This window comes from Pseudorca crassidens, chromosome 1, assembly GCF_039906515.1.
Source record: "Pseudorca crassidens isolate mPseCra1 chromosome 1, mPseCra1.hap1, whole genome shotgun sequence".
NCBI lineage: Eukaryota > Metazoa > Chordata > Mammalia > Artiodactyla > Delphinidae > Pseudorca > Pseudorca crassidens.
Genome location: NC_090296.1, coordinates 34,738,568 through 34,764,997, shown reverse-complemented (window position 1 = coordinate 34,764,997; position 26,430 = coordinate 34,738,568). Strand labels below are relative to the sequence as shown.

Sequence of the window (26,430 nt, the reverse complement as noted above, 5' to 3'; positions counted from 1 at the left end):
TCCTCTTGTGTATTTCTCAAGCTGTTCCTCATTTTCTGCTTTAAGTGGTTTACTTGTCTTAGCTCCCATGATATTACACTGTGAGCAAGTGAAGGCCTGCTTGTGTCTGCCCAACTCTGCATTTCCTGCCATGCTACTACACATCATAAGGAAACTCAAATGACCGTCACATTTTATTGCTATTACCTGCTCATAGTAAAATTCACTCCGCACCAGCTCATTTTCCTCCTCATTCAGATCCAAAATCCATTCCACCTCAGCTGCTTTGGGGACTCTCACCACAGCTGAGTATGGAGGGCTTTCGCTCTTGGGGCTGTCTGGTGCTGAGAAGACAAATGCCGTTCATGTGTCATTCACTGGCCGGTAGTCCAGTCTAGCCCAGCCCAGGGAGCCACGAGCTGCAGGCAGATCCTTGCCTGATATCTTAGGGCCCTTTCTCTCCTTTTGGTCCCTTTTATTTCCTTTAGGAGACCACCTTGGGTACCTCAAACTTTCTTCCCCAGGCACAGACCTGGAATGAGTGTTACAGTGTTTGTCACACAAACTTGTTGCTTCACACGAGAAACTCTGAATGCTGCATGCTTCCCAAATGGAGGGATGAGCCATTGGCTACTCTAAAAACTAACCTGCCCAAATTATTAATAATGATTACCGAGGGGAAGGAGGGGGCATTAGAAGGCAGGATGGTGGTGAAGGGAAACCTAGTGGGGGAAGGAAGAGAAATAAGCTACTAAAAGTTAAGGACCAAATTCTTTGGCTGCTGGCCTCCTTGATGCTGGAAGCTAATGGGCCAGTATGATAGGTTACTATGATGACAAACCTTAAGGGAAATAGCCTGACAGAAATGCTAAGAACTTCCTTTGGTCAACCTGTTGGACTGAGTTGCCATTGAGGGTGTCAGTTGCAGCAGATATGCTGAAGGACGAGCCAACTTGAGAACAGAGACAAAAAGTCACAGGGAGGGAATTCCCTGGTGGTCCAGTGGTTAGGACTCCACGCTTTCACTGCCGAGGGCGTGGGTTCAATCCCTGGTCGGGGAACTAAGATCCCACAAGCTGGGTCGTGTGGCCAAAAAAAAAAAAAAGTCACAGGGAATGTGATTCAGCCTTACCTCCTGGTTGTCCTGGATTCTCCTCTGGCGCACTGGAAACAGAGAAAGAAAAAGTGAAATGCTTGAATCCCTCCTCCTGCTCTTTGTTTTGAGCTTAGTGTATAGCACTGACATTTACTGTTACTCGAATGAGATTATCAGGGAATCATCCAAAACTCTTTTCTCTCCCTCACCTGTCACAATCAACCACTTACCATTTCTTGCCCGTGCCATTTAAAATACCTGTTTAAATGTCCCCATCTCTCTCCTCATCCCTGCCTCAGAGAGGGCCCTCATCATTTAATGCTAGAGCCTTTGCAATAGCTTCCCAATTGGTCTCCTTGATTCTACCAAGCTATTCTCTACTTTGTAGGTACAGCGAGCTTTCAAAAATGCAAATCTGGGGCTTCCCTGGTGGCGCAGTGGTTGAGAGTCTGCCTGCCGATGCAGGGGACACGGGTTCGTGCCCTGGTCCGGGAAGATCCCACGTGCCTCGGAGTGGCTGGGCCCGTGAGCCATGGCCACTGAGCCTGCGCGTCCGCAGCCTGTGCTCCGCAACGGGAGAGGCCACAACAGTGAGAGGTCCGCGTACCGCAGAAAAAAAATTAAAAAAAAAATGCAAATCTGGTCATATTATGCTTCTGCTTAAAATTCTTTTATCAAATTCTTTGATAGCTCCTCAGGGTAAAATATTCCACATTTGCAGTTTAGCAGACAAAGCTCCTTATGGCTTTGCTGCCTCTTGAGACCATCTCCTACCACCCATGACCTCTGCTCAACCCATAAGAGTCCTCCCCACACTGCTACGGGCTCTGATCAAGTTCAGTTGGTGCCACCAACCACTAAATCCCAATGTCACAAGCCAAAGCCCAGGTCTAGCATCTGCACGAGGAGCCTCCTGGTCAACCCCGGCCCATGCTTCAAAGAGCAAGCTTCAAGCCTCTCTGCCATTCCCTAGGTCCTCCCAGCTCAGCTGCCAGCCTCTGAGTCCAGAACCTTAGCCCATCACCTACCTATTTACACTTCCTCAAAGGACCCACATTTTCTCCTGCCCCTACCTTTGCAGTTGTTACTCCCACTTTGGGGCATGCTCTGTTTTGGCTTCTTTTCCTACCAACTTCTCATCCTCTAAGTCTCAGACCAAGTGCCACACCTCTAGAAAACCCTCCAGATCACTGGGCTAATCTGGGTGTGTCTCCACACTGCACTTACCCAAGGGCTCTGTGGTCTGTGTTTTGGCTGTCTCCCCACTAAAATCGGGGCTCCTTGAGGGCAAAGTGATTATTGCTCAGTGATTGCTGAATGAAAGAATCCTCACTGATACCAACTGCTCATTTCTAATCTCAGCAGTATGATAAATGGGTAATTTCCCTGTCCCCCACCCAGAGGGAGGCAGTGGTATGCCAGGGTCACAGAAACTGTGGTATGAACACGGCACGTCTTCCTTCCTATCAGGTCAGTAATCACCATGGTAAATAATGTTAAAAAAATGTTCCTAGTAAAAGAAACACAAAAATGCTGTTGAGCTACTGGGCAGAATGTAAAATCCCTTTATGTCTGTTAGTAAAACATGAAGAACTCAAAGTGATTTTGCTCTTGGAGAGCTGCTTTGGCTCCTATTCCCACATGCTCTAGCAGTCTTAGTTTCACCCTCCTCTGCTGCTAGAAGAAGTAGAAAAAATTGAGCAATACTGGGCCGGCAAACACGGTCTTGACCTATCTTGCCAGAGGCATGAGCAGTTTCTGAGGCTTGTTCCCAGCTGAACTGTGCACAGGAAAGTGTGTGGGCTCTTCTAGTTGCGGATAACAAGCCAGAATGATGAGCTCAGTGAGAGCTGACGCAAGTGAGGCCCCAACATTCAGTGTCTTTTGGAGTCCAGCTGAGACCAACCGAAGCGAGAGTGGCTGGAAAAGAGGTGAGGCTGTTGGCAAACTAAGATCCACGGCCTCAGTTAGAGGACAGGCCGAAGAACTAAGTGTCCTGATCCCAGAGAGAACATCATGTAAGAGCTCTGATCTCTGCTTCTACTCATCCCTACTTCCTCTCTTAGAAGTCTCTCTGAGCAAGGTCAAACATTACACTGTAGAGTGAATGGCATTTCAGTGTGAATGTGAAATGAAAACTTTCTGTAATTGCTCAGATTGGAGACGCTTTCCATAACGAGACCCCAGGAGTGTCGGGACCTGGGGGAGGGTGCAGTGGTCAATAGCAGCAGCGGCCCCGCTGCAGGACACTCACTCTTTGTTGAAGTAACTATAGCACTGGTCACACACGCGAGTAGGGTTCTCTCTGCAGCCTTCCACCACCGTTTTCTTAGTGGAGCAGGAACTGCACACTAGCCGACCACAGCGGCGACAGTGATGACGCCTGTTAAACTGAGGAGTGTCATCAGGAAGAGAAGGAGGAGGGAGGAAGAGAAGGTGAGATTGCAGGACCTGTGAGCACCCGGCAATCCATTTATCCTTGGAATTAGCCACCTGTGACTTACTAAGAATACCATGTGCTTGGGCCTCTACTGAGAAAAGAACACACTAGTCCTTGCCTTCAAGAAGCTGACATTTAAAGATCTCTCTCATCTGATGGGCAAAGATGTCCAAGTCATGGACAGTTTTTCAATAGCTCCTGACAAGTCTTATCTGTCTGTGGAGGAAACATGTGAAGACACCGCAAAAAGCAGTGGGGAAGAAGTGACTTTCTCAGCCAATGAGGATCACATGTCTACATGGTATTGATGATGATGAAACAGTGTTTTTTTCAAGATGCTTTTACAAATACTGCCTTATTTCATAAGAGGTTGACAGATATATTACACTGCTTTTATACACGAGGAGGAAACAGACACAGAGAAATTGCATCGTCATCCTATTCATCAGCTGAGCTGTTGTGCCAGTCAGGTACTGTGTTCAGGGTGGTAACATTTGTTACTGTAGTTAGTGTTTATAGCTCCATGAACCAAATAACCTAGCATCCCTAGTTTACAAGTGAGCATCTGAGACTGAGAAAGTTAATAGTCACATTGCTAGTAAGAGGCAGTGCTGGTATTAGAACTGAGGTCATCTGGCGCCAGCACATAAAACCATTACCAGGTCACCCGTCTTTTTGCAAAAGACACAGGAGCTAGAAACGAGATGCCCCAACATTTGGTGACTCCTCCCATGCAATACCACTCTGGCTCTTTTTATTTATTTCATGAGAATGGCAGAGATTTTAGAATTTAAGGCTCCTTGAGGGTGTCTACCATCTGTCTAAATTCAGAAAATATATTCTGGTCAGGTCAAAGGTAAACCCAGAACCGTAGATCTGGTAGTCAGTTCTTCTGAACATACCCATATCCTCTTGGGGACAGGAGGTGACTATAAACTCAAGCTCAGGAAGTAGAGCTTTCCTTTAATTTCTCCTGCAGGTAAAGCCGGAGACGGATGCTGCTTACCATGGTGAAGCGCTCCCTGCAGCAGACCATGCAGGTGCTCTCACTCTCATCCGGTACCCACTGGTGCCTGGCAGGGGGCGTTGCTGGGGGCACAAACTCCAGTGGCGGCTGACTCTGTGGGAAGCTCCTCTCCCTCGGACTGGGGGAATGCACAATGGAGACACCTGGGAGTCAAAGCCAGAAGTCAGAGTAAAAGGTGATCAGTAGTCCAGCTAAAAAACAAAGAAGGGATGAGAGAGTCAGAACTGTCCCACTTTACAAACCCTACTGATAGCATAGATCCAGTTATTGATCATCGATGGCTGACTGCAAAAAGAGCATTGTGCGTCTCCTGATGGAAGGCACACGGCCACCTATCAAATGTACTAACCAAAAAACATTAAGCCTGAATCAAATCAAGCTTCTAGATCTATCTACCAGTGTACTGGAAAACACAGGGGACGGAGACCCAGATTGCCATGGGGTGACAGTCAGCAAGATGCAGTGTGTGGGAAGCTCTAAAGGACAAATGACCTAGTTTCCTCCACAAATAAAAAGAGGTAGCGGGACCTACTGATTAAAACAGATTTAAGAGAGAGTTTAGTCGAATGCCATGTGTGGACATTATTTACATCTTGATTCTAGAAAGACCAATTCTAAAAAGAATCTTCATGAGACAACTGGGGAAATCTGACGAGTGACTGGACAGTTGATAATAATAAGGAATCATTAATTTGGTTTTAGGTATGGGAATGATGTTATGGTTTTGTTTTATAAATGTCCTTACCTTTTAGAGATATATCCTGTTTTATTTATAAACAGAATGGTATGATATCTAGGATTTGTTTCCAAATAATCCAGTAGAGGGACAGGGGTAAAGATGAAACAAGAATGGTCATACTGACATGATAAATATTGCAGCTGGGTAATAGGTATGTGACGCTTCATTACACTGGTCTCTCTACTTTCGTGTACGGGAAACTTTCTGTAATAAAGAGTTAAAAAAATTAAGTAACCCAAGCTGCTCAGGCTGCCTTATGCAAAGCTGCTCACATGCCTGTACGTCTGAGCCCTTCTGTCAGGTCTGCTGATTCCTGTGAAGCATGGCTAATTCTCAAAGCATGGCCGCGAAATGCCACGGTCTTTGTTTTATGATGTCTAAGGAGATTTCTTGTCAACTAGCAGAACGATGTTGGCAGGTCACAGAAAAAGAGAACTGGAAAACACAGTGACTCTTAGCAGCACCCAGAAGAAGACGGGCTGTCGACCTCTCCCTAGAAGTCTGCTCTCCTGTTGGCAGAACAAACACTTGCTGAGCTGCTTCTGCGTGTAGGCCATTGGGCAAGTCAGGAGACTGTGGGAGAAGAGGGGTGACCAAGACATGGCAGAGGCCTTCAAGGACCTTGCACCCTGTGTGGGTGACAGATATAAATAACTACCTGCAGGACAGGGTCAGAGTGAACATAAGGACTAAATAAGTCGATTCTCCTTATTAGTAGATTCCGTATTTGTGAAGTTGCCTACTCGCTAAAATTTGTTTGTAACCTCAAAATCAATATTTGCATTGCTTTTGCAGACATGCACAGAGTGGTGAATAATTTGAGTTGCCTGGTATACAGCTTCTCATCTGGGGTTGAACAAGGTAATGTTTCCCTTTCTTATCTCAGCTCTCATACAGAGACGACCAGAGGATGCAGATGGTAGGGGACAGTGCAGCAGGGTAGTGTAAGAAGCTCCACTCTGGGGCTAGTTGGACAGGGTTTGAATCCCAAAGGCTCATTAGGCACTCATTAACGGGGTGGCTTCAGGCAGGTCACTTTAACACTCTGAACCGCTTTTTCTCTTTTGTAAAATAAAGAAAATAGAATTTACTGGGATGAATTGTTTCCAATTTGAGATTATAATGTATGTGAAATGTGTGTGTGTGTGTGTGTGTGTGTGCATGTCCACACATGTAATCACACACATGCGTGGGCGTATTTTCCCTAGGAGCAGTAGTTTAGTATTTGCTAATTCAGTGTTTGTGGTGCCTTCATAGATATACCACTGCAAATAATAAGAATCGATTGTATGTTGAAGTTTCTGGGATACAAAAAGCTGGAAAGAATCAAGAAAAACAATAAGAATGTTGTGACTGGAAACGAAAAAAGAAGCAAAAGAATCAGAAAATCAGAGTAAGGCAAGATTGAACTGAAAAATGGGTAACTCTCAGAACCTGTCCTTACCAGGAGCAGCAACAGAAGAGAACTCCGCTGACGGTGACCTAGACAAGGTCTCGAGGTCTGAAGCCGGACTGACAATTTCCTGGAGGTAAATCACAGGATCTGTAGGGAGGGAAAATGTTGACAGATTGTTCTATCATAAACATCCTTACTTGCTGTGCTAGGCATTTAGTTCAAAGCCCTGTTGGTTTCGCTGTCATCCCATGACTCTACTAGGTATGCAAAGAATGGCAGAGGTACTTCTAAGACGACAGCAAGCATGCTTTTTAAATGCCTCAATAAACAAACTGTGTGAGGCACGTGAGATAAATGAAGTAGACACTAGGATTTTACAAAATAAATCTAAAGATGCCCAGGGGGAAGTAGAAGACATTTAAATGGTGGTCCTGGAGGGTAGGGAGTAAGAAAAAAAAAAAGCTGGCTGGGAACATCAGCCCCCATTTATTTCATTTTCTTCATTCTAGAAGAGGTTGAGTCAGTTCCCACACTAGTGGCATCTGATGTGATCCTGGGAATAGCGCACACCCTCAGTACAAAACGATGGCACTTAGAGCCCAGTGCACCAAGGCCAGACAGAGACCACCTCCAGCATGTTTTTTTGTTTTTATTTATTTTTGGCTGCTTTGGGTCTTTGTTGCTGCATGCGGGCTTTCTCTAGTTGGGGCGAGTGGGGGCTACTCTTCGTTGCAGTGCGCAGGCTTCTCATTGTGGTGGCTTCTCTTGTTGTGGAGCACGGGCTCTAGGCACGTGGGCTTCAGTAGTTGTGGCTTGCGGGCTCTAGAACGCAGGCTCAGTAGTTGTGGCGCACGGCTTAGATACTCCACGGCATGTGGGATCTTCCGTGACCAGGGATTAAACCCGTATCCCCTGCATTGGCACGCGGATTCTTAACCACTGCGTCACCAGGGAAGTACCCCCCAGCATGTTTTTTTCCCCCGAAGCTTTATATTATTATGCACGTGGTGGTTATCTACCATCCTTTCATTCTGGTTAGCCTGCCACTTCCTCCAACACTGAGATCTCTCCTATATAAAAGAGCTATCTCTCCTGACGTGTATCCTTTCACTCTCAATCAACTCAAAATTATAAAAGAGGAAAAATGAAGGATGTAGCATGGTATTTCCTTCTCCATGTAGAACTCCCATCGAGGATGCTGGCGGTTACCTGAGCGTTTCTCCCGCAGAGGGTACAGAAAGTCCAGGGCTTTTCCCGCGTATCTGGAAAGCAGTGAGTCCACCTCGTCCATGGTGAAGCCAATCTCCTGGCCAGCCAGCAGCTGATGCAGAGTCTGCACAGCCATGGTGGCCCAATCCACTTTCATGTTCATGAGCAGCTGCTCCAGCATGAGCAGGGGGTTAGAGGACAAGTGGGAGTAGCTGGCCCGGTACTGCTCGGGCAGGGTTAGCAGGACCTGGGTGTGGGGCAGAGCCACAGAGTGAAGAAAACAGGACACGAATTTCAGAAGAAAGCCAAGATTCTTACTGGGAAGGGGGAAGGGTATCTGGGACCAAAGGGCACTTGGCCAGCTACTGAAACTGGCTAGGAGTCTCTTAGGCAGCAAGGCTGGCAAACTTTTCCTGTAAAGGTTTAGATAGTAAATATTTTAGGCTCCATAGGCCATGAGGTCTTTGTGGCAACTACTGATTTATAAAACCTGATAAAACCTGATTTATAAAAGCAGGCAGAGGACTGGATTTGGCCCACAGGTGGTGGTCTCCTGACCCCTGGCCTAGACCAACCAGGCATGGTTGACCCCTGCCTGATCCTTAAAGCCACCATTCTGTCCATTTGAGGCTTTACTAGAATAAGCAATATAAGGTGGACTGAACCTGGCACCTCCAGTGTTCTACAGGTGAATGATGACTCTAAATTCCTCCTAGAGGCGTTATTCCTGGGCTTGAAATACATTCACTGGCTCTTCTCATTGCCAATTTTCAAAGATTCCATTTAGGTACAGTACAACCAAAAAAAAAAAAAGAAAAAGAAAAAAAAAGGTGTATCCTCTTTAGAATCATTTTACATAGTTGAACTCTTAGCAATAGGCTCGTGGTCATATTCGTGGCTCTCCCAGCACTCATTCTATTCATGGGGCAAGTTCTACACTCAGGGGGCCAGTATATATGACTTCCAATCAGAATCATTATTAGAGAGTTAGAAGGCCTTATCTCTCCCCAAACTCTCCTTCACTGGATTACTTTTTCTAGCTTATAATTTCTTCTATTAGTGTCTCCAAGGTTACACATCAAAGGTAAAGACTTATCTCATTGCCTAGACAATTAACCCTTTTCCTTTGGCACAAAGTAGTTTTAAGGATTTAAAGCAGTAGTTTTAAATCCTCGCATCAGAATCCTTCTGGAAGATAGGTAGGCCCTGTCCCAAGGGGTTCGGTTTTAATTACTCTAGGGTGGAGATTAACTACTGCTATTTTTAGAAAGTCCAGGTGATTCTAATTCATGGTCCGAATTGAGAAGGCTTGGTATAGCAGATGCCAAGGAAAGCATAAAGAGAATTTAAGAGGACAGTAAAATTCACTTTGGAGGCAGAGCAGTAAGAGAACGGTAAGTCCTAAGGGATGTGGTGGGCTGTTAGGGTCAAGATTTTATATACCGCAGGTCAAGGATGGCAGGTGCCTGGAAGGGCAAGTTCTGAAGTGGGAGATGGGCCAGCAGTCCCTCCCTCAGGCATGCTTTCCCAACACCCGCTTCTCCTCCTGACCTTGGATCCCATGTACAGTGCTTGGATTTCACGGTGTCGGTCAGCGGTCAGTTCTCCATAGAAGTGGGTGGTGAGGTAGTTGGCCAAGAAGTGAGAAGTGGCCAAGCTAGAGTGCTGGTCGAGGGACTGCTCTGTGACCTCAAGGCACATGGTGAGGTCAGGAATTCTTCGCAGGAGCTGTTGCAGGAGGAAGGTAGAGGAGAAAGGTGAGACCTGTAGAAGAACTCTTAGAACAGCCTTGTTTTGTTTGAGAACAGAACCTTCAGGTTTAGTCACTGTGGATTAACCCCTTCTCTGCACTCATTTTTTCACCACCCCCAAAGCTTTACAAATGATGGCTTTGACAGGACCAGAGATCAGCAGAGTCTTGGACCCAGCTGCCCATCTGGCACCTAATGCAGGGCTAGGCACCTCTAGGGAAGGTGACTATAACCAGCTCCTGAAGGACACGGAGGGGCAGATCTGAGACTGCGAATGCTTTGCATGGGATCCAGCAGGAACAGAGCCACTGATTTGACTAAACTTCTCATCCCCTACCAAAAGAAAACTGGGAAGAGTTGGAGGCTTACCTGCAGAGCCTTTTCATGATCGCCTCTTTCTAGAAGGTGGAGAAGATGCTTTTGATGTAGGTTGATTAAATGTTCTCTTGGAATGGGGTATAGGCAGCCCCACTCCTCACACAGCTCATACTCCTGGAAGGAAACACACATGCCTTCAATCCCTTTAAATTCCTGGCCTTGTCACTCATCCAGCTCTTGCCTGATTTTTCTCAGGAGTCTTGAGTCTGCTAAAGCCCCAGGAAAGTTTGGGAAGCGCTGATGGGAACTTCACTGTGGGACTAAAGTGGGATCATAAAGGACTAGAGTGGCAAGGTAAGTTATGAAAATGATCCAAGTAGGCTGACTGTTCAGGATGCCCTTTTTCTTTTAGCTCTACTATAATAAAGAAACAGATGACATACAGCTACTGACACTCGGTGTCAGCCCTGGGAAGATACTAAGGAAGTGGGGAAGACCGAAAAGACTGTCCAAAGGAGACAGTGCCTGCTCAGCTCTGACTGTTGCCATATGAATGTGCAGGCCCAGTGGTGCCAGACTTTTAAAAATGCCGAAAAAACTTTTTTAATTAAAAAAATTCCCTATTTTACAATGTTGGCAACGAAATCAATACGAAAACTAAAAATTCTGCAGAGCAATACTACATGGGCCAAACAAACATGTTGGGGTTGGATTCCATTGATATCACCCCTTGTTGCTCCCCCTTCCAACACCAAATTTGTGAACTCTGGATTAAAGCTTCCCAGAGCTTTGTCCATGTGTTCTAATATGATGGCATCTGGAAGGCCCTCCCCACAACTCTGCCTGGGGCCACCTTCTTCAGGATGCTTCCTTGTTTCTTGGGCTGTCTTAGGCACCTGGCTGTGCCCCACCTTAGTCTGGGCTTACTTCGGTCACTTGGTATATCGCAATCACCCAGGGATGTGTCTCGCATCGCCCCGCCCTGCTCCCTCCTTTCCCAAAATGTGAGCTGCACAAGGGCAAGGACTAAGCTTAATTATCTTTGTTTCAACACCATCTAGCGCAGTGGTAAATAACAGACAGTAAAGGTTTCCCGGATGAATGAACATCTGAATAAATACACCTCATTTTGAACTATGGTATATCAGCTCCCTAAAGGGTAAAAAAAAGTCTCCTTGGCACTCAAATGTCCAATACACACATGAAAAGATAATCAAGGTCATTAGTAATCATGGAAATGTAAATTAACACCATAATGACATACCATCTTATTGGCAAAAAAGTGAAAAGCTGGACAATGCCAAAGTTGCTAAGAAGACGGAACAACAGGAACTGTGAGTGGGAGAGTAACAGGGACAGGACGACGGATCTGAAGAGCAATGTTGTAACATCTTAGAAAAGGTGAGGATGCTCATGCCTCATGCTCCAGCCATTCCAGTGCTAGGTACACATTCTGTACCTAGTGTAAACAGTGTAGGAAATCTTGTGAATGAAAACAAGGGTGATAGTACCAAAGTGTCAACTGTATTATCCTCTATTCTTCTAGGTATGTTGGTAAATTTCACACACACACAAGAGAAAAAAAAAAGTGTTGTGTAGTTATAGAAAAAAATGTGAACCTCGATACGTGGAAAGAGGTCTACATAACCAGCTAAGGAACAGCAACTCTGGAAAGAGGAGGAAGGGGAATAGTACCCAGGAAAATGGTACCTTGGCTTCTAGAATCACATTCATGACAGTTGATGGGTCCTCGACACAACAGTTCCTCAGGGTCTGCCAGTCACACCACACGGGGGTAGCCTGCAAACCTAGAATCTAAGGAAAGACAGAAAAAGCTATCAAACCACACTGCAATTACTCTGCTCAAGAATAAGTCATTGGAGTTTCCAGGGATGGGCCATCCCCAGGTCTCTGTCCCAAAGTCAGGCTGTCAGAACTTGCCAGGACAGAGGAGGGATTAGAACGAATGGGACAAAGAGTGTTTGGAGAGGTGAGAGAACCTATCCAGCAAGTATAATCAGGGAGCAAAGGCTGAGTGGGGGGGCCAGGATCGGGGCCTTTCACTTGGAGGACAATCCTCAGAGGCTTCTGTGCTTTGCAGCTTGTTCGGTCTTCTGGAGTCACCTGTCCCCTGCCCCGCCAGCTCAGAACTCTAGAGAGGTTATTCTTCTGTCCTGAATGCTCTGTAGGATCACCTTTCATGCAGCATTTTAGCTCTGCATGAAAAGTGCTATGGAAGAGTGGAAAGAAAATCTTTTTCACCTGCCACTTTCACTTTCCCTGGTTGGGCTCTGGGCTCTGTTCAGTTCCAAGCACACATGGAAAAATTAGCATATATGTATACTTCTTATGTAGCTGTACCATCGAAATCTGTCTTCCTGAGCCTCTTGATCTTGAATATGACACATATATCCCCAAATTTTTCACTGTGAAACTGTCACTCTCATGCATCCCTTTCAAAATGGCTCTTGAAATTTAGCTGAAGTTTAAAACAATCTTTAAAAAAGACATGAGATTAAATTCTATAAAAACTCTTGAACAACAAGACACAATATACATAAAACATACAGCGAGCTCACATATACAAGGATACCTTGGGGATACTGTGGGTTCAGTTCCAGACCACCACAATAAAGTGAATATTATAATAAAGTGAGTCACACGAATTTTTTTGTTTCCCAGTGCAAATAAAGTTATGTTTACATTATACTGTAGTCTATAAATTGTGCAATAGCATTGCCTACAAAAAATGTACATGCCTTAATTAAATATTTTATTGCTAAAAAATTAGTTTTAGCAATTAATTTGAGCATTCATCTAGTTATAATGTTTTTGCAATAGCAACATCAGAGTTCACTGATCACAGGGACTTCCCCGGTGGTCCAGTGGTAAAGAATCCGCCTTCCAATGCAGGGGACGTGGGTTTGATCCCTGGTCAGGGAACTAAGATCCCACATGCTGCGGGGCAACTAAGCCTGCATGCCACAACTACTCAGCTCGTGCGCCTCAACTAGAGCCCACGAGCCGCAAACTACAGAGCCCACGCCCTCTGGAGCCTGCGTGCCACAACTAGAGAAGAAAAAAACCTGCACGCCACCACTAGAGAGAAGCCCATGCACCACAATGAAGAGCCTGCACGCTGCAACAAAATATCCCGCGTGCCGCAACTAAGACCTAATGCAGCCAAAAATAAATAAATAATAACTAAATCTTTAAAAATAGTTAAAAAAAGAGTTCACTGATCACACATCACCATAACAAATATAATAATAATGAAAAAGTTTGAAATACTGTGAGAATTATCAAAATGTGAAACGTAGACATGAAATGAGTTAAGTGCTGTTGGAAAAATGGTGCCAAGAGACTTACTTAATGCAGCGTTGCCACAAACCTTCAATTTGTAAAAAACATAGTATCTGCAAAGTGCAATAAAGCAAAATGCAGTAAAAAAAAAAAAAGGTGTGCCTGTACATATGAAAAAGGCATTGTGGACTGTAAAGCACCATTCTAGTGTTAATTTTATTATTAATTTTTAATCCTTGTCTGACATGTACATATTTAAAATTATAGGAGTAAATAAAATAGGAAACAGATAGAGGCTCCCTCGCTCTTCACCTAAGAACGGAAGCCAGATACAGAGCAGAAGCAAGATACAGAGCAAGAGCCAGCCCCAGATTTTCTGTTTCTTAAAATCCACCATCGGGCCTCCCTGGTGGCGCAGTGGTTGAGAGTCCGCCTGCCGATGCAGGGGACACGGGCTCCCGGTCCGGGAAGATCCCACATGCCGCGGAGTGGCTGGGCCCGTGAGCCATGGCTGCTAAGCCTGTGCGTCCGGAGCCTGTGCTCCGCAACGGGAGAGGCCACAACAGTGAGAGGCCCGCGTACCGCAAAAAAAAAAAAAAAAAAAAATCCACCATCACATGAGAATAGGCTGGAGTTGGTAATAAGGTGAGAAGGCTATTTCCTTTCTCTTGATGCCGAATCCTATACCTTCTGATACACCAGCAGCTCTGCTAGCTTTCTCTGTAGCTCACACTCCAGCCCATCTTGGAGATCTGTGTCTGAAATGCAGTAGGCCAGGATCTCCAGGCATGACTCCAGGGGCCACCGGTCCACAAACTGCAGTGTTAGCCGACTTCTCAGAGATGCATCCTTCACAGCAAACAGGTACTGCCAACCTTCTTTGACTACAAGACAAAAAGATGCTCAGCAAGGCTGGCGCCGGAGCTCAAGAGTCCAGGTTACTTCTCAAGAGAAGGGCTTTGTTCAGTTTCACAAAACAGAAGCTTGGAGGATCCTGAAGATCCTTCTGACCTGAATTAGTCTTTACACTTGGAACACTATAGGAGAAATACTATACCCTGTTTCTCTTTATGCAAATGTAATCATAGTCACGGGACTTTCTGAAGAGAGGGAGAAAAGGCGAAAGGAGAGGAAAAAGGAAAGATTTTCTCCACTCCCCACAGCCCGCCCAGCTCTTGCTCCCCCTAGTGGACAGCTGTAGGTCATTGCTCTCAACTCTGGGTACACATCAAAGTCTCCTGGGGAGCTGTCAAACAGGCCCAGGCTCTGTTTTTATAAATAAAGTTTTATTAGAATACAGCCACGCTCACTCATTTATGTATTGTCTATGGCTGTTTTCATGCTATGACGGCAGAGCCAAGTAGTTGCAACCGAGCCTGTACAGCCTGCAAAGCCCTTTACAGGAAAACCTTCTTGACCCCTACTTTAAAGCAAACACTTGCCTGAACCCTATCATGGGCTTCTGTAAACGGGGCTCTGATACTTGTAGTTTATAGAATTTCACAACGATTCTGCCATGCAGGGTTGAGAATACTGGTTATGAGTGCCTGTCCTAAAGTTCGATGGAGTTGGGTTCTAAGCTCTGCTCTACCACTGACTATCCTGGGCAGTTTCCTACCCTCTGAGCCTCGTTCGCCTCTCAGTATCATGAGATTATGGTGGCACCTTTCTCTAGAGTTACTGTGAGCATCAGATGCGGTGACCCACTCAGTGAATGCCCAATACTATTACCACTGGTGAAGGAGGGAGGCACGGCTTTCTGCTCACCACCTGCCGCAGCACAGCTCAGGACCGCATCCTGTATGCTGCTCAAGTCGTCCACATCTCGCCCGTACACTTCAGTGAGCTGAAGGGCCCGGTGCCAATCTCTGGCCACCAGGGCTTCCTCGAAGGCCTTGGTGAGCACATCCAGGGCTATGGGAGAATGCAGGCCCAGGAGGACGGTAGAGAGACTGGCCCAGCCGCAGAGACCCGCTGCCAGACTCTGCCCCTGCTTGGAGGACCCTCGTAGGGGCTCCCAGGCAGCTAGGAGGGAGGCCTCAAGCATAGGGAACTGTTCCAGGAGGCGCTCACACTCCTGGGCTACCTGCTCTGCAGTCAGAGGCACCTCCCTGTGGCCACGAAGCTCCTTCCAAGACAAGCTGGGCTTGGTGATCTTTGACCCCTGGGAAGCCCCCAGACAGGCCACGGTAGCCAGCAGCTTTGAGCGGGACTTAAGGAAGGCCAAGGCAGAGGAGGTGAGGGCTAGGCCTGATGAATCCCTCGGGGAGGAGGGGGGCTTTCTCTCCAGCGTGGGATTCTCAGTTGGCTTTGAGGAGCTCAGTGTAGAAAGTGGGAGGTCCTCCAGGCAGTGTGAGGTATGCAGCTGGGTCAGAATGCCCAGCTGGGTCAGAAGGGATGATGTCTGCTGCCTCTGACGGGAAGAGCAAAGGGCAAGGGGCTCACAGCAGCAGTTGACAATGACCTGTGGCACACTCAGGCTGAGACCCTCTCGGGCCAGAAGGGCTGCCAGCCTGGAGGGAGAGAAGCAGAGGGCATGTAAGGCCTCAGTGCCTGGGCACCATCACTCAATCTCAGAATTTCTTTATGTGTAAACAAGCAAATGTAAATGTAGACCCTCTAATTGTTCCCCCACCCCTTCTCTTTTTAAATCAAAAGGCAGCCTGTTGGACCCAATTCTCTGCCCCTTGCTTTTTTACTTAATAACAAATCTGGGAGATCTGTCCATAGCCCTCTACAGAGAGGCCCCTCATTCTTTTTTTACAGCTACATAGCATTCCATTATGTGGAAGAAACTGAATTTAACTAGTCTCCTATTAGCGGACAATGGCTATGCCATACAAAGCTATAATAAAATGACTTGGTACATACAGCATTTTTCATACTTATAACAAAGGATAAATTCCCCAAGGTGGACTGTTAGGTCAAAAATGTGGTTTGTCATTTTAGTGGATATGGACAAACTGCCTTCCCACAGGGGCTGTACTAATTTATATCCTGCTGGCAATCTGTGAGAACGCTTGTTTTCCTACAGCCTCGCCAACTAATGTGTTATCAAAGTTTTGGATTTTTGCCTACACATAAGTGAAGAGTCCCCTTAATTTTATACTTGCAATATAAACATTAGAGGTGGAGAGAGAGAAAGAAACGAGGTACACTGAATTTTAATGTAGCTTGTATAAGAGTAAATGCAAATTAAGGGAAAAGTCTGGAAGAAATCTCAACTTCCTGTATTGAACTCAAACACAGCCCCACTGAGCCCTTGGTTTCCTTGATGAACAATTAGGAAGGCCCAGGCCTGGCTCCTACCTCTCTGGGGGAACTTGTCGCTCAAGCAGGAGGTGTGACACCAGTTGGGAAGAGCTCTGTTGCAGGAGAACAAAGGGGTTTCCCACCTTGACTTCCACGTGATCTGCAAAAGTAAAGAAAGTGATCTTTGCACCACTGATTGCAACATTCAGAGCGCTGTTTTCCAGAATCAATAAAAAAGTAGTGTCAAAACTACATGGAAAGCCCTTCTGTTGATATTTTTCTAGGTAAAAGGTGTTCCTGACATGATGCTGACCACAGGTTTATCTACGCCTTACCACTGTTCTAAAGACTTCCAACTACAGACAGACTTCAGTGAGCAGGCCTAGCCACAGACAGCCCAGACTGCTCCCTTCGATATGACTGAAGTGCAGGTAATACTCGCTCTGTGGACTTGAGTAAGAATCTGGCACTCGACTCAGAGACTTAATTCCCCTGGTGGGTCCTCATATCCACAATAGATCGAAGATCTGGGAGAGGTATTTTTGAGTCATCAAAATGTATTGAATACTCTCATGTGCTGTACCATTGTACGAGGCATCAAGGAGACAGAGGTGAATAAAACACAGAGGTGAATAACAGAGGACCTCATACGTAGTGTCCTCGGCTACCGCTGTACCCAGGACCTCTTCAGTGTGCGCCTTCCTCTTCCTTGCCCCTAAACACTTGTGGGCCAGTCCTGACTCTATTTTCTTTCTTGCTACTTACCAGGCTCAGAGCTCAAACTCCGCAGGAGAACAGCAGCCAGGGTGCTGCAGTACCTGAAGAAGGTGCCCATGTAGTCAGTCTGCCTGCCGCCTGCCGGCATCTGTTTGCCCAGGTTCTTCTGGAGGAGCTGAGTCTGGATATACACAGGGTGGGCCTCTGCCTCCAGAGCTTTCTCGGCCACCTGCTCCACCAGGGAGGTGAGTGGAGTACTCCTGGGCTCTGGGAGGAGTTATGAAAGGAGAAAGCATGTAGTGTTGAGTCTGTGCATCTGGCTTTGGGTCAGTTTCCAAACAATATGGGAACTGGGCCTCTGTACACTGCATGGGAAATCCTATAGCCTGGCTGCTATGCTGACAAGGCAGTTATAAAATCCTAAGTTGGTTGCTTATACAAGTGATTCTCAGCCAGGAAGAGCTTTGAGTCTGGAGAAATCAGGGTGGAGAGTTCCATTTTCACCCATGTCTCGGGTGGAACAGCTCTGTGAAGCTTACAGCACTCTTTTGCGGAAGGGTTAATCAATGTTTATGGAGTCCCTTCTGGGTATATCTCTCATAAGGAATGAGAAAAATGTTCCAGCTAATGAAGTGCTAAGCAGCCCTTCACTTAGGCGGTGGGGAAACAGGTGGAATTAGTTACGAGACAGGCCCTGGTTAACTAGAGGGCTGGTAGGGCCCACTTCTGAGTCCTCAGCCTCTGCTCCAAAGTACTCTTTCCCGTTCCACTGTGTCCTCTCCCCATTTCAACCTCATCTGCTCCCATGCAGTCGGGCCTGTACCTGGCAGCTGTAGTGCTTCTCTCAGTGACTGAAGGATCTGCTCCAGCTGCTGGGAGAGGGTAGCGTGGCTAGCGACACAGTCCTCGGTGAGGCTGGGCCAACACATCTGAAGCAGCTCAGCAATGCTGCACCGTGGGGGACCTCCCCCCTTTTCCTCTACACTCTCTACGGAGAGCAAATGAGAAAGAAAAAGTGAGGTCTGATGCTGACCTCATGTTCCGAGGCTGGGAGGTTAAAAAGGGGTAGTAAAGCAGCTCACCTGGTTTGATTTGTCCGGCTGACAGAAGTGGGTAATTGAGAATCTTACTGATCTGCTGAAGAATGCTTGGAAAACCTCGAATGCCATCAGCACTGAGGAATACGTGGTCTAGCCGGCGACCTGGAAACAGGATGAATCGAGAAGGAATGCAGAAAAAAATAAGGTACTTTCAGAGATTGACACTCAGTCCTGTATTGACTTGTGAAGTTTTATCTTCTCCAATATTGAGGAAGAAACATACGCTGTGCCATTTTTCATGACAACCAGCGTACTGGGCTTATTCCACGCCCACTGTTCCAGGGCTACCTCTGGCAAGATGCCTCAGCTGTCCACAGCAGCAGACGCAGAAGCTCTGGCATTCCTAGGGAATCGCTGTCCCAAGCCGATCAGGCACTTCCTGTGCATGTGCCTTGGTACTTCCTTCAGCTGAGAACTTGAGCTGGGATCTTATCTGTATCTTGACACCCTGACTAGACTATAAATAACTTTATGGACAGAGATTATTCCTCATACCTCTCCTGTACTCCCATATACTTGGGATAATCTGGAAATGCAGTAGGTACTAAGTTAATTCCTGATTGATTGGCATGAAACCAGTCAGCTTGAATATTATTAATAGCTTGGATAATATTTACATTCATTTTAGAATTTAAGTACTAGATGAGGGAGAGGGAAATTGTTCGATAAAAACAGCATTGTGTATGCCACGGCATACTTTCCTAGAAGGACTATGTCAATGTTAAAGGACTTTTAAATCAACAGCTCAGAAGTGATTTGGAAGGGTGTGCAGAACAGAGTTATCACAGCAGGCCTGAGACTGCTATCCTTAGAAAGGGCTGCTTGCAAGGTTGGTCCCTGGTTGGTGTCTGTGAACTTGACTGGTAAACGGTTTCCTACACTGATATAAAACTTTCTCTAAATGATGAGAGCGACTGATTGTGCCTAAACTGTTTGTACAATGTGGTTTATGCTGAACACCTGCCTTCCTCCTGAGAGCCTGGAATTTTGGTACATGCTGGGCAGAGGGTCCCTCTGTCACCAGCTCCCAATAAAAACCTTGGGCACTGGCTCACTAATGAGCTTCCAGCAGACAACACTTCACACTTGTTTGTTGTCACAAACAAGTGACAAACTCCTCCATTGCTGGAGGAGTTAAGCACATCCCGTGTGACTCCAGTGGGAGAGGACTCTTGGAAGCTTGTGTCTGATTTCCTCCAGACTTTACCCCATGAACCTTTCCCCTTCGCTAATTTTGCTTTGTGTCCTTTTGATGAAATAATTCGTAGCCATGAGTATGACTATATGCTGAGTTCTGTGAGTTCACCCATCGAATCACTGAACCTAAGGGAGGCTATTCATATCATATCTATTCACCATTCCTCCCTCCATATTACTCAGAGAGAACATGTTTCTTTCTCTCTCCCTGGTCAGTCCTTCCAATGCTGGGTGTGTGTATCAAGGACAGGTGGGGAGTGGAACTTTGCCTAATTCTTTCTTCACATTCCTCTACCTTCATTCCTCCAAGAATTCCATGTACACATTCTGGGATATTATTAACCTCAAGATACAATCCTCCCTCCAACTGTGATCCACTAAATTTTCCCTTATACCTGGTTTACAAGCTTGAGACTCAGGTTTTAGGTTAAGTGGGATTCACTCTGGAGGAGGTATGCAGTTTAAGGGCACAAATTCCATTGGTACCATTTTTGAATGTATATTTCTTCCTTGAATTTATCTATAAACCAGAAGAGAATTTCCCCAAATGACTGGAATTTGTTATATCTGTTAAGAAGGCGAGACTCTCAGTAAACTATATTTAAGTTGCCAGACCGGACATGAGGAAATGAACTAATAATCCTTTCTCCCCGTCCCTCCTTCCCCGATAACTTTCTTCTTGCACGATTATTAAGCATCTCAGAACCCCATCTCCTCATTTGAGAATGAAGGGATCAAGCAAAAGCAGCACACTCACCCCGACTCTCAAGGCTGCTGTTCAGGCGCCGTTCAGCAGTTTCCAAGAGCTGCTTGCCGGTTTTCCAGAGCTGGCACTGAGAGCAAGCCAGGTCAAATGCAGCCATGGCGGGGGGGCTGAGGTCTTCCAGAACCTCTCTCAGGGGGGCAGTGGGCTCCACTGGGCTACTGCTTATCCAGAAGTCCTCCTGGAGTGTGGGGATGGGGTCTCCCGAGGTGCTGAGCAGCTTGTCGGTCACATCAGAGATGGAGTAAAATACCATTCCTGGACACCCAGCAGTGGGATACAAGGCGAGAGGTTAAAATGACTCTCACTAGCACTTTTATTTTGAAAAGTAGTTATTTAAAAAATGTCTGAGGTCCTTCTGCACAGTATACCATCTATGCATATCAAGACCACCATTACAGCCCACTCTTACGGCATCAAAACAATGGCAAGGAAAGAAAGACCAAGAGAAACTCAAAAAGGTGGAGTTTAGATCCAAATGGGATCTAAAAGTAGGATGAAAGGAGGTAGATCTGTGTGTGCTCATCCGAAAAGATCTCTAAGATACATCACTAAAAAAGCAAGGTAGAAAATAGTACTTGTTGGAAGAGCTCATTTATATTAAAAACAAAAAGGATGTAAAGAAAATCTCTGGGAGCTTATAGAAGGAGCAACGAGTGATGGTAACTTGATATATAGAGCCTAGAACACCAAGAGATGTAAAAATATGGGACAAGATTCCACTTTCAAGAAATAATGAAACGATGAGCCCTTTCCGCAGTGCAGCCAAGGGTGGGAATTGACATCTGTGAATCCCAGGCCACAGGTGTTAGATACAACTTCTTCACTTGCTAGAAAAGTAGAATATGCTTTATCCCTGAATGATTACATGGGAAGAAAATAAGCAATTCCCCAAATCCCAAGATTAATGGCCATCAAAACACATGGTGGAAACTGCATTCACACTCTTCAGTGTCAGTCACGTGGGACAAGCTTAATGGAGGAGCTCGTGGGGCAGGTAAGTGACCACCGTGGTCGGCGAGGTTAGGCACAGCTAGAAAATGACTCTGGAGGTGTCAGGACTGCTGTTCTTCAAGGCAACCGTCCTTCTCTAGGTTTCTGCTCACCTTCATGATGAGCCTCTGATCTGGGTGGTTTTTCCCCCATACCCTCCTCCCGCAGCTCCCTCACCACCTGGCAACAGGGAAGCCGGACCTGCGGCTGCAGCGCTGCCAATGGCCTGCAGAGTTGAGCGGCCGCTGCCTGTTCGTCGGATGGTGCCACTGACCCCGTCCGAGTTCTGGTTTTCGATCTTGTGCTCTACTCGGGCCAGCTCCTGGATGACCTCCTGGTAGCGCTCCATGAACAGCAGCTCCCCGGAGCTGGGCGAGGACTTCAGGTTGAATGTGAACACCACCTGCCACAGGAGAGGAAGGAGTGTGGCTTGCGGCAGGCCCACTGAGGTGGAGAGTGTCTACAGATCTGAGATCTTGCTCGTCATCAGACTCTGGCCCTAAGACATCTGCTTTGTGGGGCTGGAAGAACACTGGACACGCAAAGAGTAGGTCAAATGTAGAAATAACTCGTAAAAGTCAGCAAGAGGGGCCACTAAAGCCCCAGCGGAAAATAGGCAGAAGATGTGGACAATTTCAAAGAGAAAATACACAGGACTAATACACAGGTAAAAAATGTTTTCCCTCCCCAGTAATTCAGGGAATTTAACATTAATACTACCTTGCATCTACCATAATGACAAAGTGTAAAAATAAACCCTCAGGGGGTGGTGGTGGAATGAACTGTCACAACCTTTTTGAAAAGCAATTTGGCAGTCTACAGAGCTTTAAAAATGTTTATATTCTTTGACTCAGTCGTTTTTATGAAAAACTTTCTTAAGGAAATAATTCAAAAGTCAATGTATAAAGGTGATAATCTTGACACTATTCACTACAACTATTACCAGGTTGAAAATAAATGTGAGTTAACAGGGAATGGTCAAATGCAGCTACTAGAGCAGACTATCATAAGGTCACTAAAATCAGTTACTAGGCAAATGCTTATATTATAATGTAAAAAAGGCACTAAGTTTTAGATTCAAAATGATCTTGGCTCTATATAAAAGTCACATACATCTTGGAAAAACATTGGCAAAAATATGCTTTTATCTTTAGTATTGGTTGTTCTGGACAATAGGTTAAAAGCAATTTTAGGGCTTCCCTGGTGGCGCAGTGGTTGAGAGTCCGCCTGCCGATGCAGGGGACACGGGTTCGTGCCCCAGTCTGGGAAGATTCCACATGCCGCAGAGCGGCTGGGCCCATGAGCCATGGCCGCTGAGCCTGCGCGTCTGGAGCCTGTGCTCCGCAACGGGAGAGGCCGCAACGGTGAGAGGCCCGCGTACCACAAAAAAAAAGAAAAAAAGTAATTTTATTTTCTGGTTAATATTTTTTGGTATTTTCTTATAAATATGCACAACTTGCTCTGTAACCAGGTTTAAAAATAAAACCATTTATTAAAAAAGAAACATGAAAAAAAGAAAAGATCAAAGCCCCAGGAAAGGAAGAGGAAGTGAGGACATTTAGCGGTAAAGCATCAGGGGGCTTACAACTGACTTCCTCTTGGTTTGGGTGTCAGAAAGGCTGGCGAGGGTCCTATCCTTCCCAGAGGGATAGAATTATCATTATCATTAAAGTACAGGATTTAAAATGTGTCAGAGGAAGTTAAGTAAAAATTATCCAATCACCTAGATGTTTCGATGATTTACTCCTCAACAAGTAAACTCACATGAAAGAAAAATTCTGACCTATGTATTAAGGGACCAGTGCAAGCGTCATAAATATATCAAGAGAGTTTTAAAAACTAGAAGAGTGGGCTTTTATGCTTTTAAATTTAAGCAATAGCAGAGGATTCTTGTATTTCTCACAGCTTGCACATAATCCGCTTAACATTCCAAGAGGTAGCACAAGCAGGTATTATATTTAACTCCAAGTTTCAGATGAGGACGTCAAAGCTCAGAGGGAGTAGAGTCTTTCTGGTTTCGACTCCCTGCACTTTTCCCTACACAACATTCTAATTTGCTAGCTCCCTACACTTCCTGTATGTTAAACTGGCATTCTATTTATTATTAAAAATTGTTTGCATAGTGATTTCTAACTATGTAAAACCACATATGTGTTCAGAAAAGGACTACAAGAAACAAAAATATTTCAACGTTTTGACTGTGGCCGAATGTTTTCTTTTATCTTGTTAAAAAACTGTTTTAAAACAGTTTTTTCTTGTTAAAAAACTGTTAAAAAAAACTGTTTATACAAACAGATGATTCAACGGCTTAAATCTCCTCCTTCTGGATCTTGAAATCCACAGTGCTCAAGATCAGGCTCCATACATGGAAACTCCCTCCTGCTTCTGCTACACGTGGCCCCTCAGGTGCGCCCGACTGGCTCTGCTTGCACAAGCATCTGGCTTTACCTGATGCCCCGCGGGTCCCAGACAGCAAAGGGCTACCTTAGCGTTCTTAACTGTGACAAAGTAGAGCCTAGGCTCCTAACACCTGCTGCACAAGTACCCGCCTCACCTGATGGGCTTCTGCGAAGTTCCCCCGGAGGATGCAGGATGCCAGCAGTGACTCAGGTGGGGAGAACATCATGCGGATGAGTGAACTTTGAGGTTGAGGCTGCAACCGGCCATCCAGCTCATTCTTCCCAGATGCAGTGCTCAGACTTCCCTCTGTCGGGACACAAGAATGTGGGGGTCCAAGGAAGGGATAGAAATTGAGGAAAAACTATTCTGTCACCTGCTGCCAAACTCCTATCTTCTCAAAGTCCTTCTCTAAAAGGTCTGTAAACGGACCTTGAATTTTCCTCAAATGAAGCGCATACCTATGCTATCATCTTTTTCTTTTTTTTTAAATTGAAGTATAGTTGACTTACAATATTGTGTTAGTTTCAGGTGTACAGCAAAGTGATTAGTTATATATATATATATATATATTTATATACATTCTTTAAAATTCTTTTCCATTATTGGTTATTATAAGAAATTGAATATAGTTCCCTGTGCTATACAGTAAATCCTTGTTGTTTGTCTATTTTATATATGGTAGTGTGTATCTGTTAATATGTTATCATCTTTGAATATAAGACTTATGTACCAACAACCTTCCTTGGGTATTTACCTCTGTTTCTCTCTACTGATGGGTAACTCAGCTGATAGTGAAATAGCCCTTTCCCCACTGAACACAAGCATGAACTGCTCGGTCCAGGTTTTCACACCGTGGTGTACGGCATCTCTTTATGAGGGCAAAGCTGCTGGAAGTTGGCAACTGGTTCGGACCCCCCATACCTGAAGTACTTGTGCTCAGCTCACTACTTGTACTTTCCAGGGATGGGTTGGAACCTCTGTCCCGGCCATCTAGAGGTATTAGGAGGAAAGAGAGAAAATCAACCATCAGTGTCTTACAGTGTAGAAAGTGAGAAGTTGGCTTAAAAGCTGAGATCTGGGTAGAGTGAGAAGATAATGGGTAGCTACTATACCAGTGGTTCCTTCTACAGTAAAATGCAAATTCCTACAGACCAAAGGTACAGGGGTGGGCTTAATATGGTCCCAGTGCTCATTTGGATAGTAGCTTATATCAGTGGTTTCCAGTCTCTGGGTCTCAGAGCCCCAGGAGCTTTCAAGTTACTTCTAGGGGTCAGCGACCCCCATTGCTCACTAAGCACTGTCAATAGTCTGAAAAAAAAATTAAAGCACAACTATTATGACATGGAACCAGTATGGTGCCAAAGAGGGTCACAAAATTTTCTGACATAGAAAAAGTTGTCCTCATAGTTAAAAAAGTAGGGAACCAAAGTATAAGGCCAGGCTGATCAAAGACCATGATATTGGGACTTCCCTGGTGGCACAGTGGTTAAGAATCCGCCTGCCAATGCAGGGGACACGGGTTCGATCCCTGGTCTGGGAAGATCCCACATGCCGCGGAGCAACTAAGCCCGTGCGCCACAACTACTGAGCCTGCGCTGTAGAGCCCGCGAGCCACAACTACTGAGTCACAACTAGAGAAGTTCGCACACTGCAACGAAGAGTAGCTCCTGCTCGCTGCAACTAGAGAAAGCCCACGTGCAGCAACAAAGACCCAACACAGCCAAATAAATAAATAAATTTATTAAAAAAAAAAAGACCATGATATTGAAAGTCCTGGAGAAAAAGCATCTTCTTCTCAACACCTGCTTTCCTACAGCTGTAGGAAAAGAGAAGATGGATTGTGCATTCTGGGCGGGATGGGTCAGGTGGATGCAAACTGACTCAAACCAATTAACTGAGCAACTTAAGGGGCTCAGCCTTTACGTTTTCCATGTTTCTCTCATGGTAGTCTCCACCCCAGCCAGCATGTTCATGTCTCTTGTTGCCACTTAGCTAAAGCCTACTCATTCTTCTGAGCTTGATTCAAAAGTCAACTCTTTCAGAAAACCTGTTTCTCTGCCTTTGTAGACTACGCTGACCTCCCCGTCCATGAGATCTTTTCTGTTTTCAGGCCGTGCCTCTGGGCAGTTTAAGTTTTTCATGTATACTGTCTATGCAGGTAAATTATAAATTCCTTGAAGGCAAAGTCCTGGTTTATGCCTCATTCACCTCCCTCAAGATACCTAGTATTTTTTTTAGCACACAGGAAACTCTTTATGAACTCCCTGTTAATTATTTTAAAACCACCAAAAACCATAATGGAAATTTGATTATCTAAAAATTTAATACTTCTGTATAATGCGTCTGTGTTAAACTCCTTTAGAAAAACTCATAATCAAGTCAAAATACAAAATGGAGCAAAACTTGTAGCACAAAATGACAGAATATTTTTCTTAAGGTATAAAGAGCTTCTTACAATTCAACAAGAAAGACAAACCCAACAGAAAATATGTACCTTAGACTGAAAAATATAAATGGCCAATAAAAGACATTCAATCTCAAACTAAAAATTAGTATTAAAACAATGACACACCATTACTATATTAATCATATTGGCAAAGACTAAAAAGAAACCTGATACTACTCATTTTTGTTGAATGTATATGCAAATAGGCACTTACATACAGGTGGTGGGAATGTAAATTTGGTCCACCTTTTTTGGGGGGCAATTTGTTATATCTGTATTTATACCCAAATATACTTTGACCTTC

General features: G+C 45.3%; 1 protein-coding gene across 5 annotated transcripts in view; it reads right to left on the bottom strand.

The window, feature by feature from the left end:
• ZFYVE26 (zinc finger FYVE-type containing 26) overlaps positions 1 to 26,430 on the bottom strand; it is a 62,283-nt gene that overhangs the window by 19,121 nt on the left and 16,732 nt on the right. For all 5 annotated transcript variants that reach the window (XM_067732570.1, XM_067732588.1, XM_067732579.1 and 2 more), the window contains 19 exons: positions 24,602 to 24,670; positions 23,835 to 23,986; positions 21,482 to 21,683; positions 20,282 to 20,545; positions 18,310 to 18,429; positions 18,051 to 18,215; positions 17,276 to 17,494; positions 16,568 to 16,670; positions 15,026 to 15,771; positions 13,946 to 14,142; positions 11,666 to 11,770; positions 10,007 to 10,129; positions 9,438 to 9,614; positions 7,887 to 8,133; positions 6,726 to 6,824; positions 4,522 to 4,685; positions 3,330 to 3,466; positions 1,112 to 1,143; positions 187 to 323 (listed from right to left, as the gene is read on the bottom strand). In XM_067732570.1, coding sequence (XP_067588671.1) covers positions 187 to 323; positions 1,112 to 1,143; positions 3,330 to 3,466; positions 4,522 to 4,685; positions 6,726 to 6,824; positions 7,887 to 8,133; positions 9,438 to 9,614; positions 10,007 to 10,129; positions 11,666 to 11,770; positions 13,946 to 14,142; positions 15,026 to 15,771; positions 16,568 to 16,670; positions 17,276 to 17,494; positions 18,051 to 18,215; positions 18,310 to 18,429; positions 20,282 to 20,545; positions 21,482 to 21,683; positions 23,835 to 23,986; positions 24,602 to 24,670 — 3,458 coding nt within the window. The remainder of the gene's footprint in view (positions 1 to 186; positions 324 to 1,111; positions 1,144 to 3,329; positions 3,467 to 4,521; positions 4,686 to 6,725; positions 6,825 to 7,886; positions 8,134 to 9,437; positions 9,615 to 10,006; positions 10,130 to 11,665; positions 11,771 to 13,945; positions 14,143 to 15,025; positions 15,772 to 16,567; positions 16,671 to 17,275; positions 17,495 to 18,050; positions 18,216 to 18,309; positions 18,430 to 20,281; positions 20,546 to 21,481; positions 21,684 to 23,834; positions 23,987 to 24,601; positions 24,671 to 26,430) is intronic.